Below are 27,910 nucleotides of genomic sequence, written 5' to 3'. Positions count from 1 at the left end.
GAGAGAGCGCTGGACATTCACTCCCCCACCTACAATCCCTGCCGGCCCGAGACTCGAACCCGCAACCTTTGGATTACGAGTCCGACTCTCTAACCATTAGGCCACGACTACTCAGTCACCGCCTTCAGTCACCACCCCGAGCACCGCCCACCGTCCCATCCATCCTCCAGCCACAATTAATCACAACAACGTATATACAATTACAAATGATTATTAATCGTCAGTTTGTTGTTTACACACATGCACACAGACGTTATTTCATACACGATATAGTCGGGAGATGCAAGAAATCTTCAGATGCACCCATAACAAAAGACCACACTTTATTTAACCTTTTCTGATTAAAAAGCGTGCGCAGCAAACGTGAGCATTTTTAACTATCATTTCTGTCCATTCCACTCGTTTTATCACATTTAACCACAGCTGTCATCGTTTTTTTCGTCTGGCAGTGGCAGCAGGTATGCGATCAAATTTCTAATTTGAGGCTGTATTACATCGATTCTGGCACCCAACATCACAAGATAATATTTTAAGCTCCTTATGTAGCCGAATCTGCACTAGTTTTCCCTTTGTTTTACTTCCAGCTTAGCTTGGTGATGTAATTGTTACGTCGGCCCTAACTAGTTACCTGTGGTTGGCCTAGTTGTGCGTCACTCAGAAAACAACAGGCCAATCAGAAGAGAGGCATCATGAATATTAATTAGACATTAGACCAAAATCGACCTGTTCTTAGCAGAGCTCCTGAAAGAGGAGCTGTAAAAATATATTGAGATGGTTTTTGGTACTTATACCGCAAATTTATATTCTTAAGGACATCAAATCCTAAAATAAAACTCCAGAAAGGTGTACAGTATGGGACCTTTAAGCAAAAGTAACATTTATTGGCAGTTTTCTTTATGTACTTTTTTTATGTTTACCTAGTTTTTGCGGTCCTGTAGTTTAGTTAATAATTTGTAAAACCATTCTTTCAGATTGTTTTGCTTATGTTTTATGAGGCTCATTGTTTACAAAACAAGTTGAAGATATAAATGCTACAGTATAAGACCCAGCTACTAATTGATTAGTATTAGAATTATTAGTTTTCATTAATTTAATCAATTAGTTTTATCTGCAAAAACAAAGTGTGAGTATTCGGTAATTCTAAATTTGTATGCAAACTGTACGCTAATCTTTATTCATTTCAACTGGTTAATGCGAACAATTTTATGCTATTCAGCATTTTCGACTCGGCACATTCAACTGTCACAACCCACAGATAACAACACAAAAGACGAATCGGATATCTCTCCCTTCAGCCTGACAGTCCAAACAATCCCGGTCTTCGTTCTAACAGTGAATTTTTTTAGCCTGGTTTGTTTTTATTATGTAAATGTCCTGGAGGCCGGGGCGCTGAGCGCTGTCTGTAGACTGCAGAGCAGAGGGGCTTTCATGCTTGAAATCTGAGCATTCATAATGAGACCCTGTGTGAGTGTGTGTGCGTGTGTGTCTGCAGACATGGCTTCTCTCTGAGCAACAGTCCCGGTCTTAATACTCTTCGCCTGCTATGCAAATACGCCGAGCTTTGATGAATCTTCGCTAAACACCCAGCAGATCTACAGCACTGCTCATGCCTCCTGCTACTTACTTACAGAACATAAATCATTGATGTTGCCTAGGCTATGCCGTTTTATGAAAAGTCTGAAAAGGGGGGAATCAGGGAGAATCAGATCATCTTACACATGATCCTTGGATGGTTAACAGTTCAGTTTATCCCTGCTTACAGACAAGGTTCCCACTGTTATGGGGGAAAAAAAAAATCGGACTTTTTCCATTTTAAAATTTATTTTCCATTTGTGCATGATTTCTAGACAAGGATTTTTGCACTTACAAACAGCAACTTCTAGCAGACTGAATATTTTAGAGACAAGTGTAACTAGATAACTTTGATTTTTTTCCAAGCCATTTTTTTTACATTATTAAACTAATGTATATGTATGTATGCATATATATATATATATATATATATATATATATATATATATAATGTATATGTATGTATATGTGTGTGTATATGTATATGTGTATATTAGTTTAATAATGTAAAAAAAAAACCGCTCTGACTTGAATTTACAACATTTATTTTACCAACCAAACATGTTAGAAGCACACACACATCTCCCAAAGACGAACCCCGGCTGGCCGACCATCGGTCCCTTTCTCTGTGTCAGACTTAACTTTGTTGTCGTCTTCTAAATAATGCTGCGAGTGGGGCTTGAGGAAGTGACGTCGCCTGCGTCTGCACAGTGCGATCTGATGCAGCACCTGAAGTGAGACACAGGAAACAGAAATACTGCAAAATAATAATAATAACGCGACTAAACGAGAAGAAATAACGTTATAACATTTTGTTTCGTCTCGTTTTGGTCAACAAAAATTAAGAGACATTTTAGCATAGTTTTTATTTTGTAAACCACATTTAGTCTCGTTTTTATTCTTCATCAATATTGCATTATACATTTAATTATAGTCATCGTCACATGACCAGCATTTACATTGCGTCTCGTTTTCGTCACGTGATAAAGGTTCGTTGACGACGATATGTAGTCATAATTTTCGATGACGGAAGCAACACTAGTTACCAATAATTCATACTGTACATTAATAAGATTGTAATACCTAACATCAATCTATTGATTTCCATTTTTAGTATTTTATTTCAATTCGTTTAGCTTGAGAATATGTAAATGATACATATGCAAATACATTACAAATTTTTACATTTATGTGTAAACTGGTTATTTAATAGGCTATTCTTTCTTGCATCTAAATTTAAAAACAGATTGGACAGGTTTTAATGGGTGCATCCTTGAAAGTTTGTATTATTAAAAGTATAAAAACTTCACAATTATTTAGCTATAAGTTCCACAGTCTGTTTCTATATTAAATGATCTTAATTGGAGGAGGTGTGATATTTGTTTCTCTAAAAATGCAATAGATGGCACTATACACTTACACAAATACTCCTTCATACAAATCATACATAGACTCTTAAGGAACGTTTTCCAGACTTTATTTATTTATTAACATTTAATTAGTTTTTTATGTATTTATTTGATGTATCTTGCAGTTACCGGCTCTGACCTCTATGCAATACGTGGTGTATTCAGGAATTAATTTTTGCATGAATGTTTTTCCAGGTCTCCTGATGTGACGACAGACGAGCAGCCGCCGGCTCTGCCCCCAAAACAGTCCAGAAGAGACCTTCTGACCCACAACGGCAGATCCCAGTCTCAGCACGAGCTGGATGAGCACCTCAGCGAACTATACAACGTACCTGCGGCGTCAGGAAAGAGCATGGTGAGGAAAACACATTCTTACAAACATAAACACTACATGTGTTCATCTCTCGTTCCTCGTTTGATTCATTTTTGTTTTTTTCCACAGAATGGAGCCGTGCCTCATGATAATCTTGTTCTGATTAAAATGAGGCCGGATGAAAACGGACGATTTGGATTTAACGTTAAGGTGCGTTTTTGGTTATTCAGCTACAGTTGCACTTTTTGTTTGTAATTTTACATATAAAATTGAATTACAAATTTGTAATTATAATAATCAAAATATATTTGTTGTGTGTATTATTTATTTATATATATATATATATATATATATATATATATATATATATATATATATATATATATATATATATATAAATAATAACAATATTTCATATGTTTATATAAAATTATATTTTAAAATGAAAAAACCTTGCTGTATATTTATTAAATAAAAGTAATTGTAATAATAAAAAATATAATACTTTCAGTTTGAGATTCTTTATTTTATTAAATTGTAATTAAAATGTACATAACAATGTATATTAAATAAAAAAAATAATTAGAATAGTAAAAAATATAATACTTTCCATTTTAAGTCTTTTATAAAAATTATAATTAAAATGTACATAATAATGATAATAACCACAATTATTATTTTTGTATATTATTTATTTATATATATATATATATAATGTTATATTTTTTATAGTGTTAATTTTTAAATTATGTAATGTATATAATACTAAGAACCTTAATCATTATTTTTGTAAAATATGTATATATATATATATATATATATATATATATATCTCTAAGTAAGTGTGTGTGTATAAATGTAATTTTTAATTTTTTTTTGCTACTAAAATGTATTTATTTATTTTTAAGTATGTATTAATTAATGTTAATAAATCTCTTCTTCATCCACAGGGTGGCGCTGATCAGAGGATGCCCATCATAGTGTCCCGTGTGGCTCCAGGAACTCCGGTAAATTCATGCATCTCTCAGAGATCAGATGATGTGTGTTTTTATGTCAGGTGGCATGAGTCTCATTAAAGTCATGAGGCGCTTCAGTAAACAGCAGCTCAGCCCGATGATTCATTCTTGATTTAATTCCCTCAGACAGGAATATTGAAGTCTGAAAGATTTGAAATTCAATTTGTTGTTTAAACAGACTGAATTAAATGCTGATTTTTGACTTCTCGCCGTGATTTATATGGCCCTCACCTATCATCTGTGACCTTTGACCTCTGTCAGGCTGATATGTGTATGCCGCGCCTCAACGAGGGCGACCAGGTGGTGCTGATTAACGGTCGTGATATCTCTGAGCACACTCACGATGATGTGGTTATGCTAATTAAGGCCAGCTGTGAGGACCAATCAGGAGAACTCATCCTGCTCGTCAGGCCCAATGGTATGATCCGTCCGGACGGGGCTCTAAATATGAATTTTAGTAGTTTAAATTATATGTGAAATATACTCACTTTCTTTATTTCCTTTCCGTCAGCCATCTATGATGTGGACGAGGAGCAGGAGAAGTTGGATCTGGAGCCAGATTTCCAGTATATTCCGGAGACGTCCGGTCTGGAGCTGAGCCACTCAGAGGCCGATAGTTTGAGATCCTCCATACAGCTGCTGAGAGATGGGCTGTCCAGCGGTACCGTGGCTGCACAGTTTGATGTAAGTTAGTCATATATACACGTGTGTGTGTGTGTGTGTGTGTGTGTGTGTAATGAAACGGTAAAATTCTCATGAAGTGACTCTCACAGCCTGTAAGTTCATGTAGTGAGATGCAGAGGCTGAAAATCACTGCGAGTTCACGCGTGCTTCAGTATTTGTGTAGTAAACAAAACCACGTCTCTGCCATTCATACATACCGAGGCTAACGGAACATGCAGGATTCATATTTAAACTGTCTTTTTGCGAATGACGGATTCCGTTGCATTCCGCGCTATAGAGTAAATTCTGTTTTTATGAAAGGACTCCGCCATCCTGTCCGCATTTTCGCTGAAACCATATGAAATGTAAGCACACTTCAGAACATTTCGGTTTGCCCTGTGTGTTGTTTTAAAGAGTTGCAGGGACATCATGTCACAGGGTCTCTCTCTCTCTCTCGTATGCGCCCAAATGCGTTCTCAGGTACCGAAATTTGGTACCGAATGATTTAATGTGAATCGGTACTCGGTAGTACTGACGCAATTCGGTCGGTACCCTTAAAAGTACCAAGTTCGGTACCCAACCCTAACTGTAGATCTCTTTTAATAATTTAACAAATAATATTTTAAGAAATATTAGGAAATGAATTTAATTTAAATATTTTTATATTTTATTTTGTTAACTATAAATAGTCAAAACAACTGATTTTGTTTAATACATTTAATAAATTACAAAATATCATAAATTAATATAATGAATTACAAATAAATTAAATTGCTGGTCTTATGTTTCAGATTCATTGCAACATGTATTGTAAATAAATGTATATATAATTTATTTATATTGTGTATAATTGTGTGTGTGTGTGTGTCGCATATCATTTTGATTTTCATTTTTGATTGCCTTTGCTATCTACAGTGCTGCTTGAAAGTTTGTGAACCCTTTAGAATTTTCTATATTTCTGCATAAATATGACCCAAAACATCATCAGATTTTCACACAAGTCCTGAAAGTAGACAAAGAGAACCCAATCAAACAAATGAAACAAAAATATTTTATTTCTCATTTATTTATTCAGGAAAATGATCCAATATTGCATATCTGTGAGTGGCAAAAGTATGTGAATCTCTAGGATTAGCAGTTAATGTAAAGGTGAAATTAGAGTTTATCTGTGCAAAGGTGTTTTCAGTCAGTGCAATGACTATCAAATGTCAGTACGTGACATGTTTTATTCAAAGAACAGGGATCTATCTATATAAGTCTGATCATGTTTGTGGAAGTGAATCATGTCACAAATAAAGGAGATTACTCAGGACCTCGGAAAAACAGTTGATGTTGCTCATCAGGATGGAAAAGGTTACAAAACCATCTCTAAAGAGTTTGGACTCCACAAATCCACAGTCAGACAGATTATGTACAAATGGAGGACATTCAAGACCACTGCTACCTTCCCAAGAAGTGGTCGACCAACAAAGATCACTCAAAAGCAGAACTTATAATAGTCTGCGAGGTTGCAAAAGTTTCCAGGGTAACTTCTAAGCAACTAAAGGCCTTTCTCACATTGGCTAATGTTAATGTTCATGAGCCAACCTCAGGAGAACACTGAGCAACCATGGCAGAGTTGCAAGAAGAAAGCCACTGTTCTCCAAAAAGAAAATTGCTTGCTAAAGATCATGTGGACAAGCCAGAGAACTATTAGAGAAAGGTTTAATGGATGGATGAAACAAAAATAGAACTTATTGGTTTAAATGAGAAGCTATTATGTTTGAAGAAAAGAACACACTGCATTCCATCTTAAGAATCGTATCCCATCTGTGAAACATGGTGGTGGTAGTATCATGGTTTGGGCCTGTTTTGCTGCATCTTGGCCAGGACAGCCTGCCATCATTGATGGAACAATGAATTCTGAATTATACCAGCAAACTCTAAAGGAAAACGTCAGGACATCTGTTTAAGAACAGAGTCTCAAGAGAACGTGGGTCATGCAGCAAGACAACAACCCCAAGCACACAAGTCATTCTACCAAAGAATGGTTAAAGAAGATCAAAGTTAATGTTTTAGAATGGCTGAGTCAAAGTTCACATTTCACATATAATTTAAATATTATTGTGCAGGACTGATCAGCATTTACAAGAACTTTACCTTCAGTTACTGCAGCAAAAGTGGGTCACACCAGATACTGAAAGCAAAGATTCACATACTTTTGCAACACACAGATATGTAACACTGGATAATTTTTCTCAATAAATAAATGACAAAAAATATTTTTCTCTCACTTGTTTGATTGGGTTCTCTTTGTCTACTTTCAGGACTTCTGATGATGTTTTGGGTCATATATTATGCAGAAAAATAGAAAATTCTAAAGGGTTCACAAACTTTCAAGCGGCACTGTACATCTAGAAATCTTACATTGCACTGCGTTGTCACCTGCATTACATTTTAGTTACATCATTTCCTGTTGTACGTTTCTGTCTCAATTACTCCCTGTTTGCTGAGCTTGCAGTTTTAATGTCATGAACTTGTAATAATCGCAAGCTTAATTTAGCCTGTTTATTAACAATCATAATGAAAATAATTATGAAATTGAAACATGCTAATATTGCACAGTAACACACAGTAAACCAGATCAAGCAAAAGTCATGTTATTTTTGTTTATTTTTTTACAGCAACTGTACAGGAAGCGTCCTGGGATGTCCATGTCTTGTGCCAGATTGCCGCAAAACGTCTCCAAAAACCGCTATCGGGACATTTCTCCATGTGAGTACACACAGCTTGTGTTTGTGTTGGACTCAGAAATGTTTTCATGATTAGCTGAATGTTCATACCGGTTTATGTTGTGATACAGATGACACCACTCGAGTTGTGTTGAAGGGGACTGACGATTATATCAATGCAAATTTCATTAATGTGAGCATTCATCAATAATTATGGTTATTTAAAAGTTATTTTGTCAATGTTTTGTTCTTAGAAAATTGTCATCTGTATATATTTGTGTGTTTTCAGATGGAAATCCCAGGTAAAGGTGAAGTAAAGCGGTATATCGCCTGTCAAGGGCCTCTTCCTGGGACCTGCTCTGACTTCTGGCAGATGGTGTGGGAACAGAGCGCCGCCCTAGTGGTCATGCTCACGACACAAGTTGAACGTGGCAGGGTATGAAGATATTTCTTAAAAAAAAATCTTAGAAATAATAGAATAAAAATAATACAAAATTCTGTAAGACATTTTTCAAGTTTTAAAAATCCTTTGTTTTTATATGCTACTTTTTTTTTTTAATGAACTATAATTAGTCATCATCAACAATTGCCAATTTAATACATTTAGTAAATTGCAAAATGTCATGAATGAATTTAATAAGTTACAAATAAATTACTTCCCTGGTCATACGTATGTCAGATTCATTGCTTTGTTTTTTGTTTTTAAATAACTTTAATAATCTGATCTATTTATGTTATTTGTTTCTATAATCAAAATGTAAAAATTTATAAACAGCTTTTCTTTTCTGCAAATATAATCATGACCTTGAGGGCGGGGCCTAAATATTAACCAATTAATTTTTGGCTTAGAGTGTTCCAAAGTCAAACAACCCAATCAAATCCTGACAGATAAATTAAGTCCCCCCCTAAAATAATTTGTCTTTTAATATTTATATATATATATATATATATATATATATATATATATATATATATATATATATATATATATATATATATATATATAATATAACTATTGAAGTTAAATGACAATGCCATTTTGTAACTTTTTGCTTTGCTTTTGCCCTCCACATGGTTGTGTTCTGAATTCTATCAGTGATTTTGCCAAGACATGATATACAGTGCCCTCCAAAAGTATTGGAGCAGTAAAGACAAAATTGCTGTGTTGGCTGTGGAGTCAAGACATTTACAAATATGATTAAAAGATGAATATGAGACAAAACTACAGAATGTCACATTTTATTATTGGGTGATTCAACACACAGATGTTTTACCAGCTAAGAAGTTCAGCACTTTTAGAGTTTCATCCCTCTATCTGATGTGAGCATAAGTATTGGAGCAGTTGCCTCACAGGTCTTTCTAAGTGATCAGCTGTGTCCTGTTGCATTAATTCTCCAGATATTAAAAGCAGGGAATGTGTCGTATCAGTTATATCCATTACTTCTGTATTCTGAATCTTGCATTCGATGATGACACACACAAACCAGGATGAAGATGAGGGAGCTGACTTTGAGAGAAAAGCAAGCAATTTGGAGGCTAAAAGAAAAGAGGAAGTCAGTTAGAGCTCTAGCAAAAACAAAGGGCATGGAGAAATCAAGAGTTTGGAAACCACCAGCAACCAACAACGACCTGATCGGCTGAGAAAACAACAGTAGCTGATGACAGACAAATCACAAAAGCTGTGAAAATGAATCCTAAAAGACATGTCTGTAAAATCACCAACAACTTCCAGAAAGCTGGGTGATGCTCTGACAATCTACTGTCCTCAGGAGACTTTGACACAGAATTACAGATGCTACACAGCAAGATGCCAACCTCTGACCAGCACCAAACACCCTGCCAGTTCAGTCAAGGAATTTATAAGGGCAAAGAAATGGAAAGTCTTAGATTGCCCAAGTCAATCTCAAGATTTAAAACCGATTGAACATGAATTTCAGCGGATGGAGAGGAGAGTAAAGGCAGAAACTCCCCAAAACAAGCAACAATTGGAATTGGCTGCATTAAAGGCTGGGAACGTGTCATGTGTTGAAACGGCTAATAATAAAATGTGACATTCTGTAGTTTTGTCTCATATTCATCTTTTAATCATATTTGGAAATGTCTTGACTCCACAGCCAACAGAGCAATTTTGTCTTTACTGTTCCAATACTTATGGAGGGCACTGTATGTTGACATTTTCTGTTTTAGGTAAAATGTCATCAATACTGGCCAAACGTTTCGGCAAGTGGCACCTATGGAGGCTTTCAGGTTACATGTGTGTCAGAAGAAGGGAACTCAGCGTACCTGCTCAGAGATTTGACGCTTACACACTTAGAGGTGACGTATCTCTTTGAATGTGTCTTATTTTTAGTGTAAATAGATTTCTGTGCTAATATCGGTTTGGATTTTTGTTCAGAGTAAAGAAGAAAGGCAGATTTGTCAGATGCAGTACTTGGCATGGCCTGATCATGGTGTTCCAGACGATTCGTCGGACTTCTTGAACTTTGTCAGTCAAGTACGCAGCAAAAGAGCGGACACACCAGAACCTGTAGTGGTTCATTGCAGGTCAGGCCTAAAAAAATGTCCCGACAGTATCCACAATCAACATCTCATAAGCTAAAAAAAAAACAAAACACAATGGTGAACAAAATGTTTATTAACTCCACCCCTTTTTCTTCCAGCGCTGGGATTGGTCGCACCGGGGTGCTTATGACCATGGAGACAGCAATGTGTTTGATAGAAAATGGTCAGCCGGTGTATCCTTTAGACATCATCAGAACCATGAGAGACCAGCGTGCCATGATGATCCAGACTCCTGTGAGTAGTCTAGTCCACATTGCAGCTCCTTCTGGCCAAGAACTGCCTACTTAGACAGGAAGAGACTGTTTGGTTGACAAGTAATGTTACGTTTAGTATGTGGATGCACATTTATCACAAAAGCATTTTCTGGAAAGCAATTTACAGCAGTGGATTAATACAGACAGACTCTAAAAATTGCATCAAACCAGTTAATTGAATTACTTTGAATTGATCCGCTACCATCATGTCACGTTAAGTTGCGCATTTATGGCAAATGCTTTTTCCCCAAAGCTATTTGTAGTTCTATCATAAGCTACAGGAACAATTTAGTTGAATTACTATTAAGTAACTCAAAGTTTATAAATATCTAAGATTCAAGTTGCAAACTAATCAAATTATTAATTCTTTCCTTGTGTATTGATATTTTTCCCACAAAACAATTTTGAGTTCTTCTATGAACTACAGGAACAATTTAGTTAACTTGCTATTAAGTATCTCAAAAATCTATTAAGTATCTCAAAAATCTATTAAGTATCTCAAAATATCTAACATTCAATGCTACAAATTTTGGATAATCTAACGACTAGTTCCTTCATGTTGGAAAACAGACTTTCAAAGATTGCGTAAAAGCAAATCTTATTGCATTTGTGCGTAAATACAGTTTTGTTACATTTGAGTCACTTGATATCCATTTTGTTTGTTTTCAGAGCCAGTACCGTTTTGTCTGCGAAGCGATTCTGAAAGTTTACGATGAGGAGATCGTAAAGCCGTGCGAGACTGAGCCTCCGGTTGAAAAGGAAGAATGAACACCGTCCTTCAATGTTTCTGAGGTTCTTCTGTGATTTACAACTACTGCCAGTGAGATCTGCGCTCAGCTCGCTGTCGCCCCCTGCTGGAAGGCAGCGGACATGTCCACCTGCAAGCTAGAATACAGACGAAAAAGCACTATTGCACTTTACAGCGACAAACAATGACTTAAGGGGATTTTTTTGTTATAAAAAAAACAAAGTATCAGGTTAGTGATGAGTAGGTACTGTTAATAATGTTAAGTATTTGGGTTAGAGAAAGAAATTTGCTTTTGCTTTTGTGCCAAAAGCTGAAATGAGCCACAGTCCATGTCAGAATTAACTCTTGCAACTAATGTCAGCACGTTTTATGTTTTAGTTATTTGTTTTGGGAGATTTTTAACAGTGAACTTGAAAGCAACAGGTGCTCGGCCCATTCTCTACCCTTTTCCCGACTGTGATTGTAACTGTTTTAACGTTTATGTTTGAAACATAAGTTAAAATCGTTAACAAACTTTTTTTTTTTAATTGTCAAACAAAAACAAAGCTTTTAACAATACACATTTAATTAGTTTTTACCCTGGCTCTTTAAAGATAGTCTTTCGTAAAGTACTTAGACTTTCGTAAAGTACTTTCGTTACTTGATAAAGTTTCCATGGTAACGTTACAGTTCTCTCTAAATTTAGCTAAATTAACAGGCTACCAGCTGCGTTGAAAATGAGCCATGGTAAAGATGTTTCTTGCTGCCAAATTTCACAGCTGTTTGCCTTTAAAACCGACTGGTGTGGCGCTTTGGCTAATCGCTATTTATTGCAAGGCTACGTGTAGTACGTAACGGCTGGCGTTTGTATCGTTAAATATGCATCAGGCAGCTGTTCTTCTTTCAGATCCATGATTGCTGGATCTTTGAAGCATTTTATTTAGAAAATAAAGCTGTGAGTTTCACATTAGCTTCGTTGGCGGAAACTGGATACTCAATTGATAAGTATGGACGCAAATTAAATGTTTAATGTATTTAGTCTAGCGTTCTCTCTGGTTAGCGTAAAGATCATCACATATTCACAATTACCAATTTTCTTCCATGTTTACGATCAAATTTTCAAAACTTCTTCAGTAAGAAACCGATTAGATTTTAGTTTTTCAACTTGTATGAATAGTTTTTCTGCTCCACTCTCTGAAGATACCGGTTTAAATTCTGCTTATGATTGGTTATGCTTATCCATATCTCCTCTTCTCTAACTACTTACCTGTTAGCAATTACCTGCAATATACTCGAAAGGTGGTCATAGTTCATTTAGTTCTTGCTATGACTTGCTATGAGATGATGGCATTTACAGAACTCATTGGCCGCTTTAATGTTTTATTCACCGCAAGTGGAAAATTTAGCTATCAATAAATTTAACGCTTTTTAAGTTATCATTTTATGCATTTTGAAGAGAAAAGATACGTAAGAATTATGGAGCAATATGTTATTAATATGACACTCCGGACTATTGTAATTGTTTGCGAATGTTTTTATGAACATTTGCCCCATACAATTTTTTCAGTGCCATTGCGCAAACGATTTGGCATTAAGGACCAATCTCGCCCACCGTTTTGAATGTGAGCCGATTTTGCTTCAGTGTACGTCATTATAGCGCAGCAGCTAGAAATTTACTACCGATGTTGTGTCGGAAGTGGTGGTATTTTTGTATTTAACAAAATACGAATGAAAAAAGGACAGCACTTTGCAACTGACTGTGGTAGTCAGCTGTGCTACTGTAGAATTTATACTGTAATTGTGTGATGGGGAAAAATATGCTGTTTAATTATTTATGTTGAACATTTTGTCAAATACGGACACCTGTGGGGGTGGGGGGGGGGCTCTTAACTACATAGTCATATGTGAAATACTTGTAAATACGATGTTATATAATTAAAGTGTTCTGAAAAGATCATTTTTGTTTTAGTATGTTTTTAAAATGTCAAAAGTATAGAGGAAATTGTATGTCATGTTTGTATATCTCCCAGTTGTGTTTGTATGTCTGTGAGAGAGCGAATACGTCTTTTGTACAGACTGTTTTGTTTCTTACTGGCGTACCTTTTGAAATTGTGTTTAAAAAGGCTGACTCGTCTTTTGGCGCTTGACACACGTCAAATCAAATATAATACAGCTCAATCTTCTATTTTCAGTGTTGTTTTTGATAAATATCGACCTGCTATTCATGCAGGAATGAAAGAACAAACACTTTTAATTTCGCAGTTGTCTTTTTATTTTTCTTGGCATTTCACATGAGATGTTGAACAGGGATAATTTAATCATCTGTATTGAGGCTGAAAATTCATGCCGGCTTTATGGATCTCATTGCTGTCGTTTTACTTCTTCAAGACCTCAACATCAACATCCTCTGTTCGAGAAACGACCTTTCCATCAACCACCTCTTCGATTACTGTGCGAACACGCTTGGTCACCACAGGTTCGGCTGGAGAGGAAAAATAAAGAAAATTGTAAGTGAAAAGCTACACAAATACATCTAATTATCAACATTTTAATTGTATTTAAATGTAAATTGATTCATTAAGTATTTTAATTTAGTATATAATAATAATTCATTACATTTATATAGCGCTTTTCTAAGCACTCAAAGCGCTCTACATTGTGAGGGGTGGTGTCTCCTCGTCCACCACCAGTTTTGAATAATTGAATATGTATGATAGAAAAAAAAATTGTTCTCCTAAAAAAAAAAAAACACTTTAAGAACACTTACGCTTGGGAGGAGCAGCTACAACATTCACAAATTTTATTGTCTGTCTCCTGTAACAAAAAAAATAAAAATATCTTACAACTTTTGCGATTTTTATAAGGACAATTTGATGTTCAGTTGTTTATTTGTAAAAACTTACTGCACGTCCTCTCCATCCAGAAGTCTCCTGTACTCAGCGATCTCCAACTCTAGCCTGGTCTTGATGTCCAGGAGCAGTTTGTATTCGCTGCCCTGTCTTTCGATGTCCATGCGCATCTGAGAGAGCTCCACCTCCAGACCGTTAATGGCGGCCTGCAATTGGTTGAGCTGGATGTTGTACCGTGACTCTGTCTCTCCCAGTGTGCCTTCCAGTGCTGCTTTCTGTCAAATCACAAAGCATAGAAGAACAGTGAAGGTGCGAAATAAATTGCGTAAGTGGCTCCCTCTAGAGGCAGCTATTGCAAAATGTCTTTTTTCGACATTATTGATCAAAGCTAGTAGAAACTTGAGCATAGAATAATAATTAGGGGTGTGGCTATGCATGTTGGATAAAATAAATCTCCCCCTAGTGGTTGTGGAAATGTTTTTAACATTAAATTAAATCTAGTATGAATTGTAAAGAGAAAGAAAGACTTTTACCAAGCTGAGCTGTGACTGTAGTTCGATCTCCAGACTCTGAAGTGTCCTCCTGAGCTCGCTGATTTCACTGCGGGACAGTGAGAGATCTTCTTGTTTGGTGGTTACCTGCTTGTTCAGTTCGTCAAACTGCGAGGACAGAGATTTGAGGTCAATGTCTGGATGATTGTGTATGTTTTAGCTATCGAGAATAAGAACAAACACTTACTTTGCCCTTGTACCAGGACTCCATTTCTCTGCGGTTCTTATCAATGACGCCCTCATACTGGCTTCGGATCTCCTCCATGATGCGGGCCATGTCTTGCTGAGGTGCGGCGTCAACCTCTACGTTTACACTGCTGGAGGACATTTGAGCACGAAGAGCTGCGAGTTCCTACAGAACAATGATATAGCTGTTAGCTTATGCACCTTTTTGTACATTGCACATTTTTCAAAGAATGGTTTGTTCTGAAAAGTGGCAATTGCTATTGTATGAGATGGACGTGCTTGATCTTTGACTAGCGAAATTTCGCAAAATAGTTGCAAATTGCTCCCTCTAGATGCAGCTAGCAGGAATTAACATTCATAATAAAACTAGTAGGCATTTGAGTGGAGAGTAATAATTAGGGGTCAGGCTGTGGAATTTCAATCAAATAGCCCCTGGTGGTAGAGGAAATTATTAAAATTTTACATGAACTTTTCCATAAAATGTTTTGGATCTCACCTCTGCATGGTTCTTCTTCAGGTAGACGAGCTCTTCCTTCAGACCCTCAATCTGCATCTCAAGGTCTGAGCGAGTCATGGTGAGTTCGTCCAGAACCTTTCTCAGACCGGCGATATCAGCCTCCACGGACTGACGCATGGCCAATTCATTCTCGTACCTGAAGCCGCCAAGAATAACAATGGTTAGGTTGGGAATCTTGAAAAAGTCAAGTGTTAAAATGTGGTGTGTGACATTAACAAGCTCATAAAATGTGGGGAAACCCTTGCTTTGGAATGAACGATTGGTTTACTGGTCTAGACAGGTCTAAGCTGTTTTTTACTTAATTACTAGGAGTGTGATTATTAAAGTTATATGATCTTCATGAAAAGATGTTTTGATGAGGGAATAAGAAGGTAAAAGTTTTTGTTGTACTAACTTGACTCTGAAGTCCTCGGCTGCCAGTTTGGCATTGTCAATCTGAAGGATGATTCTGGCATTGTCCAGGCTGGCGACAGCGATCTGAAGACAAACAGATAAAGAATTGAGACTCCCTTACAGTTTATGAAAGTAAACCAAACATTTTGCAATGGCACAAACCTCTCAGACCTTTACATATACACACACACACACACACATATATGTATATGTATATGTATATATATATATATATATATATATATATATATATATATATATATATATATATAAATCATTAATTTTTATTTATTAGCTTTATTTAGTTGTAGTTACCTTATCACTTAAACTTGCTTCATGTCAGCTAGTTGCCAAGATAACATTTCTAGTCTTCATTTCTAGATTTTTATTTTTATATAACAACCCTGGTGAAATTATTATCCAAAATAGACATGCAGACTACAGGGATTGATCATCTTTTATTTTTATGTTTTAGTTTTATTAATTTACTGTTTTACGTCAATAAAATATAATGATTGTAGTACTATGGTCATAAGTAGTGTAGCTTACTTTTCGTTGAAATATTTTCCATTTACAGACGGATAATGAAAAATTACTCACTTTTTTGCGCAGATCTTCAATGGTGACGTAATAGTGGCTGTAGTCTTTGCAAACAGGGGCTTTGTTCTCGTACCACTCCCGGATCTGGCGCTCCAGTTGCGCGTTGGCTTTCTCCAGGGAGCGCACCTTATCCAGGTAGCTCGCCAGACGGTCGTTGAGGTTCTGCATGGTGGTCTTCTCGTTAAAAGCCACACCGAAGCCATTGTCACCGCCGCCGAGAGCGCTGGCCAGGTCGAAACCGCTCCTGCTATTCTGTGCGTAAGAGACGCGTACGCTGGAGCCCCCTGCACCTGCGTAGACACTTGGCGCATGACCGACGGCGATGCGCTTGGAGTATCCACCGCTGAGCGAGAGCGAGGTGAAGGGACGAGAGCTGGAGCTGGACATGCTCTTGCGTGAAAAAGACTGATTAACCTGAGTCATGGTTTCCGTTCCTGTTGCCTTGGCGCTTTGTTGGACACTTCTGACAGCTGCTTAATGGTTTTGGAGAGCCAAGGAACTTTTTATACAGTTTGACCTAGGGGTGTGGTTATTTTAGCTTATTTATGTGTAATGATTATCGGAAAAGCATCAAACAGGTGTGTCCAGGGTGCGTCTGTAAAATGGCCCAGGACGAAGCCCTGAGGCACGCCTAACCTGATCAACACGATTTTATGAATAAAACATTAATTCTAGGTTAATTCCCCAGAATTTAGGGTTGATGGGTCCGGATAGACATAACAAAAGAATACCACTTTATAATGTTTGCTAACTATAACAGCCATTTATTTAACTTTACATAAAGCTAAAAAGGTCAGTAGTTCATACTGTCAAAAGTATTACTTTATATAATTCATATAAGTACTGTGGTGACATGCCATAATTCATCTCAAAGTAAAAAAAAAAAAAAATTATTCTAGCATTTTAATGCGTGCCACCTTTATAACCACACATCATTAAGACTAAATAAAATATTTGTAGTTGATTTCAAATGTAAAAAATGAGAACTTTTTTCATTTGTTAGAATTTTGAAAACTGAAACTGTCTTTTTTTTTTTACCAATTATTCTACGATTATCATGCATGTGCATGCTATTTTTTCTATAATATATACAATATATAATAATGCAACAAAATATAACGTATAACAATTTACTAAATTAAAAATTTAGCTTATTTTAGGTGATATTTTTATTCGAAAATTTGCGATTTTAAATATGTATAATTATTTTAATATTTATTAAAAACAGACCTAAAAAGCGATTAAAAAAATAATCATTTGCTTTGTCAGGCTTCATTAAAAGTGGTTCATTTTAAATGAAAGTTGTTCTGAAGTATTTCCTGTCCACCTGTGCAGTGACCGTGACTGTATCTGATAAGGTTATTGACTTCGGTATGTGCAGAATGAGTGCTAAAAGCCACAAGTTCACTATCAATGTCAGTCCACACCCTTGATGATTAGATGTGAAAGTATATGAGGAATATAAGCCGGATTTTACAGAATACAATTAAATAAGCTATACTTTAGTCACCGATCATAGTATGATGTTGATGCAACACCATATTGCACCATAAAACGGATGCTCTTTTAATCCAGCTCCAAATGAAAGTTTTGAAGGAAAATGTGAGTCAGGTAATGATTCAGATGTGGAAAAAAAGAGAGCTCACGCAAGGTTTTTGGCCGTGACCATGTGAACTTTTACTTTTTCTCCAGTCATTTAGCGTCATTATAAACCTATTCTAGTCCAGCCCAAAGGCATTTGCAGTTACAATGTTTTCGAGTCATGTGTTTCTGTGATTATATGTCCCAGACACACCGTACAAGGGTGAGGTACAATTACACAAGATCGTGTTCCAAGATATGTGCATAATTTTTTTTGTCTTTCACCTTTCCCATTGTCATTCCTCTCTCACTTTTCTCAAACCGTAATGAGGGAGTGTCTCAATCTCCGCGTTATCTCTCCACTCCCGCCCGCATAGCTCGCCTCATCCAGACCGAGTCCAGCGCTGTCTCTCAGGTGGAGGTCATGGCGGTCTCTGGCGTGCAGGTTTCGGCCCGGGCCTTCACTCTCTCTCCTCTCACACACTTTCCGTCACCACTTTCGTGCATCACCACTCCCTTCGGAGTCGTGACTTTTTTAAATTGTTTTGATAAATGTCAAAATTGACATTTATCAAAATTGCTCACGCTCTGAATGCCAAAATACAGCTGTTGCGTGAGGAAAAATGCTTCCCACGTTACTTAAATCTCATACAATACATCATCGTTCATGTATAAAGGTGTTTGTTTTTGTCTTTAGTGTTGGTCCTTAGACTAAAGAATGACCTTTGAATGAAATCCTTGCGATATTCAGGCGTAAAGGCGATACTGGGCCTTGGTTTCGTGTAGGTGAGATAATACAGTAGGGGCAAATGGGTACCAAAACAACTAAATCTTGCGTCAGAAGTCAGACTGAGTTGCTTTTCAGTGCAAGCGTAAACACTGAATCAGTTTACTATAAATAATAGATTTAAGTGCAGTTCACACTGTGGAAAACACTCCTCAGCATTTGTTAAAGGATTTTACAGGTGGTTTTCTCTCCAGTGCTGCTACCTGTCGGCCGACGTCCAAACTATTAACCCTAAATGTGGTAACATTTTAACGGTTCAATGCATCGCTTCTTGTTTACACAACAAATGTCACGTGGCTTAAAGGTCAACATAACGCCTCGGTAAGCCAAAAATCAACCGTTCATTCCGCCATACTGAACCAGTTGGACGAGTGTACAGTAGGCTAAATGTTGTTTGAGCTATGCGCCCATCCTTGTTTTGGTTTTAATCATCAAAGACACTCCTCAACATAATTATTTTCTGAGACTCGCAGTCTGCCAACCAGTGTCAAAGCAAATTAGACTTATTTTGTGAAGGCTTTCACTTCAAACACTTCAACTTAAACACTTTACATGCACGGGTTTTATACCAGTGTTCTGGGCTCTCGGGGGGCACTGCATTGTGGTTGAATATTGCAGTTGTTTTTGCTGAAAAGAACCAGTTGTCATTGTCATTTTTCATTTTAATTACTTTAAATACTGATGTAGCGTGAATTGTCATAAAGGTTTGTGTATTATTTATGCAAATCTTTAATTACCGAGATAATTATGGTGAGATCATCATTCACTATGACAAATAGTCAAATTAATCTTAGTAAGTTTACTTTTCATCCTGCGGTCCGGTCCGTTGCTTAATTTTCTTTATTTGTAATTGATGATGTCTCCTCCTCAGATGATTTCACTTTTTCTGCATTTATCAATTCATCGTTTAGTGTGTGTGTGTGTGTGTGTGTGTGTGTGTGTAATCTAGTGCTGTCATACGATTAATCACATCCAAAATAAAAGTTTTTGTTTACATGAGTGTGTAATGTGCATATTTATTATGTATATATAAATACAAACGCATGCATGTGTATATTTAAGAAAAATGTTATGTTTATGTATTAAATATATTTATATATAATATAAAATATAACAATATAAATACATGGAATCACTTTCAAAATATATACTGAATGTATGGGTATTTATATAAAAAAAACAGTATACATACATTACATTGTTTACATTTATGTAAACAAACTTTTATTTTGGATGTGATTAATCAAGATTGTTTGACAACACTAATAATCATAATATATACACGTTTTTGTATATTCATTATCTAATAAATTATATATAAAATGTGATAAACTAGAATATAATTGTCAGCAGATAGATACAGGACACAGAGGTAAGTGCAATACAATCAACAGGTTTATTAAATAGTAGCAGCAGAGGGGAATGAGATGAGCAGAATGTCCAGGTAAGCAGGCGGGGAATGGGAATGTCTCTTGGGGCTTATCTGAGTATGAATGTCCTTTTTCCTTTTCCAGGGGATCCGGAGGTAACGGGAGCGTGGAGACGGTGGAGAACAGGGATAGGAACACTGGAGCAACTGGTAAGTAGACAAAAGGTAAGTGGGTCAGGTTAGTCAATATGGAAAGTTTGAGACCAGACAGTGAGTGAATGGGATGAGTGCAGGGATTTAGTGCTGACAGGTGGCAGTGATCAGAAATCAGGGGATTGGTGTCTGGTGAGTGTCGTTGGTGGAGACTGTGGTGACTCCCTGACAACAATATAAATAATAAATAATAGTAAATAATAAAATATCCATTATAAAAAAATAATATATAATGACATATATATATATATATATATATATATATATATATATATATATATATATATATATATATATATATATATATATATATATATATATATATATAATTAAGTATAAACAATAGATTTTGCTAAAATAGTTTTTTTGCAAATGTTTAATAACAAAACATATTATTAAAATTATTCTAAAATATTTGATAAAGTAATATACACGTGTTTTTGTGTGTGTAGATATAAAATATATATTTTAAATTATTACAGTATATATTAATTATAAAATATTTTATAAACCAATTATATATAAATTGCTACACACAAACTCAATGTATTTATTTCGAATGTTATATGTATTTTAAATAAACAAAAAGACATGTTTTAATATAAATTACATACAGAAATACATAATCACATTATATTATACATATTTCATGTAAATGCTTTTATTTTGTGTTCATTCGTATATACTTTAACACCCTCTGTCTCTGACTGTGCATGTATTTTTTGTTAAATCTGTCTTTTGATGTGGCTGTTGTGATATTGCCCTTTCTTCTGATCTTGTCTGGTGTGGTTAGTGTAGTCACATGCAGTCACATTGTCCGATAATGAAGCAGACGAACGACATGATGTTGCATGTTTGCGGAACAATGTGGCTTTTTCAGGGGAGACAGTCGTATTTGCTTTGACTGATGTTTCGTGAAAGATAGTTGGGTGATTTTGCTGGAGTCATTAACTGCAAAAGACCATTGACAGTTTGTCTCTTGGTTACATTTTTGCCTTTTTTTTGGTTAATCCTGTTTAAGTATTTGTTTATATTGTCACACAATTCTGGCGTAATTGAAGCATATCTCTTTGAATGACCTCTTCATGAGCTCCTAGACGGACAAGTGAAGTGTAAAATTAAACCACTTTAGTGGCTCAACTAGTTTTTGCTCCAAATTTTACGTTGGAAAATCAAACATAACAAAATAATTTATCAGACCTATCAATTGTATATCTCTGAATATTCATTGATTATTATGGTGAATGACATCAAATTGACCATTCCAAAAGCGGTCGAATAGGGATCTATACATAGCCTATCTATGCTACAGTGCCCCCAAATTAAACAAACTTCGATAGGTATTACAGACCTCCTTGTCAGGGGCGGGTCTCTAAATTTGGAATCATATCACAGCAAACAATTTTGGGTGAAATATGCAGTTTGTCCATAAAAAAGAAAAACACCAATCACATACGATTCTGTTGAGCTTATGAATGCAATGACCAATCAGAAGAGTTCAGATGAGTTTCATCACCGTGCGCGCTGGCTGACTGAATTCTCTCATCAGAAACAACAAAGTGAAGATGTACGAATGTAAGTAAGATATTAATTTCCCAGTGTAAACAGCTTTAGAGATTATGACAGTTTTTGAGAGTGCTTGAACTCGCTGGACTGCAGTGAAAATGTTCTTTGACAATGTCAACATTCTTTGCTCTCATTTTATTCAATGAAAGTGTTGGCTAATTAGTAACTTTCAATGTTTTTCAATTCACATTAAATACAAAGTCAGTCTTATTAAAAGTATTTTATGGTATGACACCCATATGTACTTAATTAAAAAGACTGGCTTTTATGCATAGTTAATAGATTACAGTATTAGGCTACTTTGCCCATCGCCAATTATAGATCAACTAACATTATCTATAAAGGTGCAAAATGCATTTACTTACACATATTTGAGAATCGAGATAGTTCATGATATATTTTGGGAAATATCAAATAATTTTTTTTTTATAATTTAATAAAACCCCTGCTGTAAAAAACAATAGACACCATTACAAAATTAGTAATGGTTTTACTGGTCATAATGGGACTTGTATTGGTTTTAATGGAAACTGTAAAGGACCCTGTTGGTCTCTACTGGTAATTGGTCACCTTCTATTGGTGGCTTGTTAAAACCAATAATGCTTATGGAATATGTCCCAAAACACTACAGATTTTTTTTTTTTTAATGGTTAAAAATTGATTGTGTGTAAAACAATTTGTAGTGGAAAACATAAAAATGTTCTGTTTTTTTGTTTTGTTTTGTTTTTTTCCCAGTAGGGACATAAGCCTATATCAGTTATACAGCAGTGTGGCTGCTGTGTGTCACGTGACAAGCATGAGCCCCCCCCCCTCAAAAATGATGCCCCTGACACTACAATACAAAGTTATTTGTCAAATGAATGAAACATGATGCAACATTCATTTTAGTTTAAATTGTTATAGATTACTTCTAGAGATTGCAGTGATCCTTGACATGGTGAAAAATAACTGAATGAATTATATTAAAGTAGGTTAAGATGAATTTTAAAATTGTGCCCCCTAAAAGCACAAGTGGCCCCTGTCTGCCCTCCCCCCCAGTTACTGTGATCTAGAACCACCCCTGCTCCTTGATAAAACATACTCACCAGTTGAATGCTAATGCTAATAACTTTCTCTAGATTTCACTGACCTCTTTGTTTGAAACAATCTTAACAGAATGCTAATGCTAATAACGCTCTAGAGTTTACTGAGCTCTTTGTTTGAAACAATCTTAACAGAATGCTAATGCTAATAACGCTCTAGATTTTACTGACCTCTTTGTTCGAAACAATCTTAACAGAATGCTAATGCTAATAACGCTCTAGATTTTACTGACCTCTTTGTTCGAAACAATCTTAACAGAATGCTAATGCTAATAACGCTCTAGATTTTACTGACCTCTTTGTTCGAAACAATCTTAACAGAATGCTAATGCTAATAACGCTCTAGATTTTATTGACCTCTTTGTTTGAAACAATCTTACCAGAATGCTAATGCTAATAACTTTCTCTAGAGTTTACTGACCTCTTTGTTTGAAACAATCTTAACAGAATGCTAATGCTAATAATGCTCTAGATTTTATTGACCTCTTTGTTTGAAACAATCTTAACAGAATGCTAATGCTAATAACGCTCTAGATTTTATTGACCTCTTTGTTTGAAACAATCTTAACAGAATGCTAATGCTAATAACGCTCTAGATTTTACTGACCTCTTTGTTCGAAACAATCTTAACAGAATGCTAATGCTAATAATGCTCTAGATTTTATTGACCTCTTTGTTTGAAACAATCTTAACAGAATGCTAATGCTAATAACGCTCTAGATTTTAATGACCTCTTTGTTTGAAACAATCTTAACGGAATGCTAATGCTAATAACGCTCTAGATTTTACTGACCTCTTTGTTTGAAACAATCTTAACGAAATGCTAATGCTAATAATGCTCTAGATTTTACTGACCTCTTTGTTTGAAACAATCTTAACAGAATGCTAATGCTAATAACGCTCTAGATTTTACTGACCTCTTTGTTTGAAACAATCTTAACAGAATGCTAATGCTAATAACTTTCTCTAGATTTTACTGACCTCTTTGTTTGAAACAATCTTAACGGAATGCTAATGCTAATAACGCTCTAGATTTTACTGACCTCTTTGTTTGAAACAATCTTAACAGAATGCTAATGCTAATAATGCTCTAGATTTTATTGACCTCTTTGTTTGAAACAATCTTAACAGAATGCTAATGCTAATAACGCTCTAGATTTTAATGACCTCTTTGTTTGAAACAATCTTAACAGAATGCTAATGCTAATAACGCTCTAGATTTTACTGACCTCTTTGTTTGAAACAATCTTAACGAAATGCTAATGCTAATAATGCTCTAGATTTTACTGACCTCTTTGTTTGAAACAATCTTAACAGAATGCTAATGCTAATAACGCTCTAGATTTTACTGACCTCTTTGTTTGAAACAATCTTAACAGAATGTTAATGCTAATAACTTTCTCTAGATTTTACTGACCTATTTGTTTGAAACAATCTTAACGGAATGCTAATGCTAATAACGCTCTAGATTTTACTGACCTCTTTGTTTGAAACAATCTTAACAGAATGCTAATGCTAATAATGCTCTAGATTTTATTGACCTCTTTGTTTGAAACAATCTTAACAGAATGCTAATGCTAATAACGCTCTAGATTTTAATGACCTCTTTGTTTGAAACAATCTTAACAGAATGCTAATGCTAATAACGCTCTAGATTTTACTGACCTCTTTGTTTGAAACAATCTTAACGAAATGCTAATGCTAATAATGCTCTAGATTTTACTGACCTCTTTGTTTGAAACAATCTTAACAGAATGCTAATGCTAATAACGCTCTAGATTTTACTGACCTCTTTGTTTGAAACAATCTTAACAGAATGTTAATGCTAATAACTTTCTCTAGATTTTACTGACCTATTTGTTTGAAACAATCTTAACGGAATGCTAATGCTAATAACGCTCTAGATTTTACTGACCTCTTTGTTTGAAACAATCTTAACAGAATGCTAATGCTAATAACGCTCTAGATTTTACTGACCTCTTTGTTTGAAACAATCTTACCAGAATGCTAATGCTAATAACGTTCTCTAGATTTTACTGACCTCTTTGTTTGAAACAATCTTACCAGAATGCTAATGCTAATAACGCTCTAGATTTTACTGACTTTAATTGAAACAAACTCACCAGTTGAATGCTAACAACTTTTCCTTGATTGAAAGAAACATCAGAATACTAAGTTAACATCTAACTTTCTCCAGGAATTATTTGATTGAAACACATTCAACAGGTGAATGCTGCTAGCGGTTAATTTTCTGCTGACGTTACAGACCCACCAGTTTAATGCTAATGTTGACGTTCTCTAGATACTGACCTCCTCGATCGGAACAGTCTTACAAGTTTAATGCTAATGTTGACTAAATTCTAATGCTAAATTAATCTAATGCTAGCTAGATTTCTCCAGATATTACAGACCTTCTTGTTTAAAATACTCAGTTGAATGCTAACGCTAACAGCTTACTTTCTCCAGGTGTTATTGACCTCCTTAATCAGAAAAGACCCATAGTTTGAAAATTACTGCTGTTAGCTAGCCTGCTAATCTTTGCAGTGAAAGTTTAACATGCCATTGTAAGACACAATTGCCTTCAGTAATCTTCATTAATACATTTCTCATGATCTGACATGTTTATGTAAATCAGCTGTTGTTGTTTCTTCATTGTTCGTTTGAGCCATGGCGACACAGTAGAGTATCCATGGTATCCAGGGGACGTGCCTGTGCATTGTAGCGTTGCATACCAAGCGTGGTTAAACTTTTAATGCACAGGTGTGTCCAGGTGGGGCTTCCACTTTTCTTTTTGTACACACTTGGCGATAAGACGTATGATTGTGTTTTGTAGAGATGAAGACATTAAATATTTGCAACTATACATATGTACAATTAGTGGCATGTTAGCGCATGTTCTGGAGAGCTCAGTTTCGGAAAAGGATATTAATCATAACTTCCATAAACCCAATGGAAAGTCATTCATTTCAAAAGACAGTTGGATAATAACACCCTGCACTTATATATCTTTATAACTCTTTCCATCCACCTTTGTATATGATTAGATTTACTTTCTCATATGACTAATTCCAGTTCAGCCAATTGAAGCTCTTCTCAGCAAGTTGTTTAAAACGGTGCAGAAGTTGGATTATCTTAACAATTTCTTTTCTATTGACATAGACATGATGGTGATAGATTAATGCTGAAAGTACCAGCATTTCCCATTAGTTTACACCCGAGATGATGTTGGTTTAGCACTTCAGAAAGATACAATTGCGAAGAAGACCAAACAAAATGTCTCTGTGCAAAGCTGTGGATTCTTTGAAAGCCTCTAACCGAGACATCCATGTGTCAACAAACACGATGAGACAGATATACCATGTCTGCAGAAGAGTTTAAACTGAATTATAGCCCATAATTATTGTCTCAAGTATAATAAATGGAGCTGACTTGACATGGGAAGTTGACTTGCTGTTTTTAAATAAGATGAATAACTATATTTTTTGTGAAGATATGAATTTATTTTAAAAAATATATGTAATGTATATAAGTATATTGTTTAATAAAACATTAAAATAAATGGCATGTTTATGTATATATATGTATATATATGATGATGTATGTTGGTACAAATATAAGACAAATATAAAGGGTCAAATATTAAATATTAAATATAAGACAAATATAAGACAAATATAATTTTATTTTAATTAACTAGTACTTTGTTAAAAAAAAAATAATATGAAGTGCTATTATTGATAATATATTTTATGTATTTTTTTATTTATAAAGACTGTATTATACATTACATATACCTCATTGACATGCTTTCTGTTTTCTATTAGGATCTATATGACAAAGATGAATAATAAGTATTTATTTATCTAGACCAAATATGGGCAAGAGAGGAGGGGAAACACAAGACACAGGACTGACAGTAATTTATATATTATTTATAAAATACAAATTAGTGTGTGTGTGTGTGTGTATATATATATGTATGTGTTTGTGTGTGTGTATTAGTGCTGTCAAACGATTGATCACATCCAAAATAAAAGTATTTTTACATAATATATGTATGTGTACTGTGTATTTATGTATATATAAATACACATGCATGTATATATTTCAGAAAAATAGGTTATGTTTATATATTAAATATATTTATTTATAATATAAATTATATGAATAGATGTAAATACATGCATTTATTTTCAAAATATACTGTGTGTATTTATGTATAGCTACATAATAAATATATACAGAACACACACGTTATGCAAACAAAATTTCTTTGAATGTGATTAATCAATTGAATGCGTGTGTGTGTCTAATTTATATATTATAAAATACAAATTTATATATATATATATATATATATATTTGTATAATTAGATTATTTATGTAATAAAATAGTTATATCTATCTATACTAATTTGTATTTACATGTTAGCACTTTATATATTTGAATGTATATATAATCTATATATAATTATATATATTATATTAATAGATTATTTATGCAAAAATTTAATATCCAAACTTTTTCTGAAAATTCACTAGAGCAATATTGTTGAAAAACTGATGACATCACAAATACATATGAATAAACCAGGAGTTTGTCATCTGCACTAGCCCAAAAAATGACTACAACTATCGCTAATTACAAAAATGACAAAGCTGAAGTATGATCTCATTTGGCTGAGGAGTGTAGGGTGGGGACGAGCGGGAACTTACGGGCCTCATAAAAGACTGTGGGTAGTGTTTCACCATCGGGATCTCAAAGTTTGCATGTCCGAGTTGATAGTTTTTGTTTTTTCAGTAAGCCACCTTGTAATTTAACTGTCGGACAGGTAGCCGCATGTCTGCTGTCATTACCTGTTTGTAATTACCTGCACTCCCATTTCAGACGACTTATAAGGCCATGTTGTTGTCTCATGGAACAGCGCCGGGGGCCAGAACAGGTCGTGCAGCATTCCCAGTCCTGTGACTTCTGAAGTGTTCAGGCAG

The 27,910-nt window shown here is 35.0% G+C and overlaps 2 protein-coding genes across 5 annotated transcripts in view; one reads left to right on the top strand and one right to left on the bottom strand.

Moving 5' to 3' along the window:
• Positions 1-13,410, top strand: part of LOC306867544 (tyrosine-protein phosphatase non-receptor type 4-like) — a 41,319-nt gene extending 27,909 nt beyond the window's left edge. For all 4 annotated transcript variants that reach the window (XM_079413271.1, XM_079413269.1, XM_079413268.1 and 1 more), the window contains exons 16-27: positions 3,177-3,336; positions 3,424-3,504; positions 4,245-4,301; positions 4,572-4,728; positions 4,822-4,994; positions 7,637-7,727; positions 7,816-7,877; positions 7,974-8,120; positions 9,872-10,000; positions 10,080-10,228; positions 10,345-10,480; positions 11,170-13,410. In XM_079413271.1, coding sequence (XP_079269397.1) covers positions 3,177-3,336; positions 3,424-3,504; positions 4,245-4,301; positions 4,572-4,728; positions 4,822-4,994; positions 7,637-7,727; positions 7,816-7,877; positions 7,974-8,120; positions 9,872-10,000; positions 10,080-10,228; positions 10,345-10,480; positions 11,170-11,268 — 1,441 coding nt within the window. In that variant the 3' untranslated portion in view covers positions 11,269-13,410. The remainder of the gene's footprint in view (positions 1-3,176; positions 3,337-3,423; positions 3,505-4,244; positions 4,302-4,571; positions 4,729-4,821; positions 4,995-7,636; positions 7,728-7,815; positions 7,878-7,973; positions 8,121-9,871; positions 10,001-10,079; positions 10,229-10,344; positions 10,481-11,169) is intronic.
• A 68-nt stretch (positions 13,411-13,478) lies between these two features.
• Positions 13,479-17,187, bottom strand: LOC306867550 (keratin, type I cytoskeletal 19-like). Its single transcript, XM_079413279.1, has 8 exons — positions 16,324-17,187; positions 15,725-15,807; positions 15,310-15,466; positions 14,815-14,979; positions 14,610-14,735; positions 14,131-14,351; positions 13,995-14,041; positions 13,479-13,709 (listed from the first exon to the last, which is right to left on the bottom strand). Exons 1-8 carry the CDS (start codon positions 16,744-16,746, stop codon positions 13,603-13,605), a joined length of 1,329 nt encoding a protein of 442 aa, XP_079269405.1. The 5' UTR covers positions 16,747-17,187; the 3' UTR covers positions 13,479-13,602.
• Between the last annotated feature and the right edge of the window lie 10,723 nt (positions 17,188-27,910).

Source organism: Barbus barbus, assembly GCF_936440315.1.
Source record: "Barbus barbus genome assembly, chromosome: 49".
Taxonomy (NCBI): domain Eukaryota; kingdom Metazoa; phylum Chordata; class Actinopteri; order Cypriniformes; family Cyprinidae; genus Barbus; species Barbus barbus.
The sequence above is the reverse complement of the archived record's forward strand: the minus strand, read 5'-3'. Positions and strand labels throughout refer to the sequence as shown.

What these genes read in the sequence shown, in the direction of transcription:
- LOC306867550 (XM_079413279.1), bottom strand. Translation starts at nt 16,746, where the DNA reads ATGACTCAGGTTAATCAGTCTTTTTCACGCAAGAGCATGTCCAGCTCC. An exon ending in AGTCCTGGTACAAGGGCAAA is followed by an intron (nt 14,736 to 14,814) that starts GTAAGTGTTTGT and finishes CTGTCCTCGCAG; the next exon opens with TTTGACGAACTGAACAAGCA. An exon ending in CTGGATGGAGAGGACGTGCA is followed by an intron (nt 14,042 to 14,130) that starts GTAAGTTTTTAC and finishes TTTTTGTTACAG; the next exon opens with GAGACAGACAATAAAATTTG.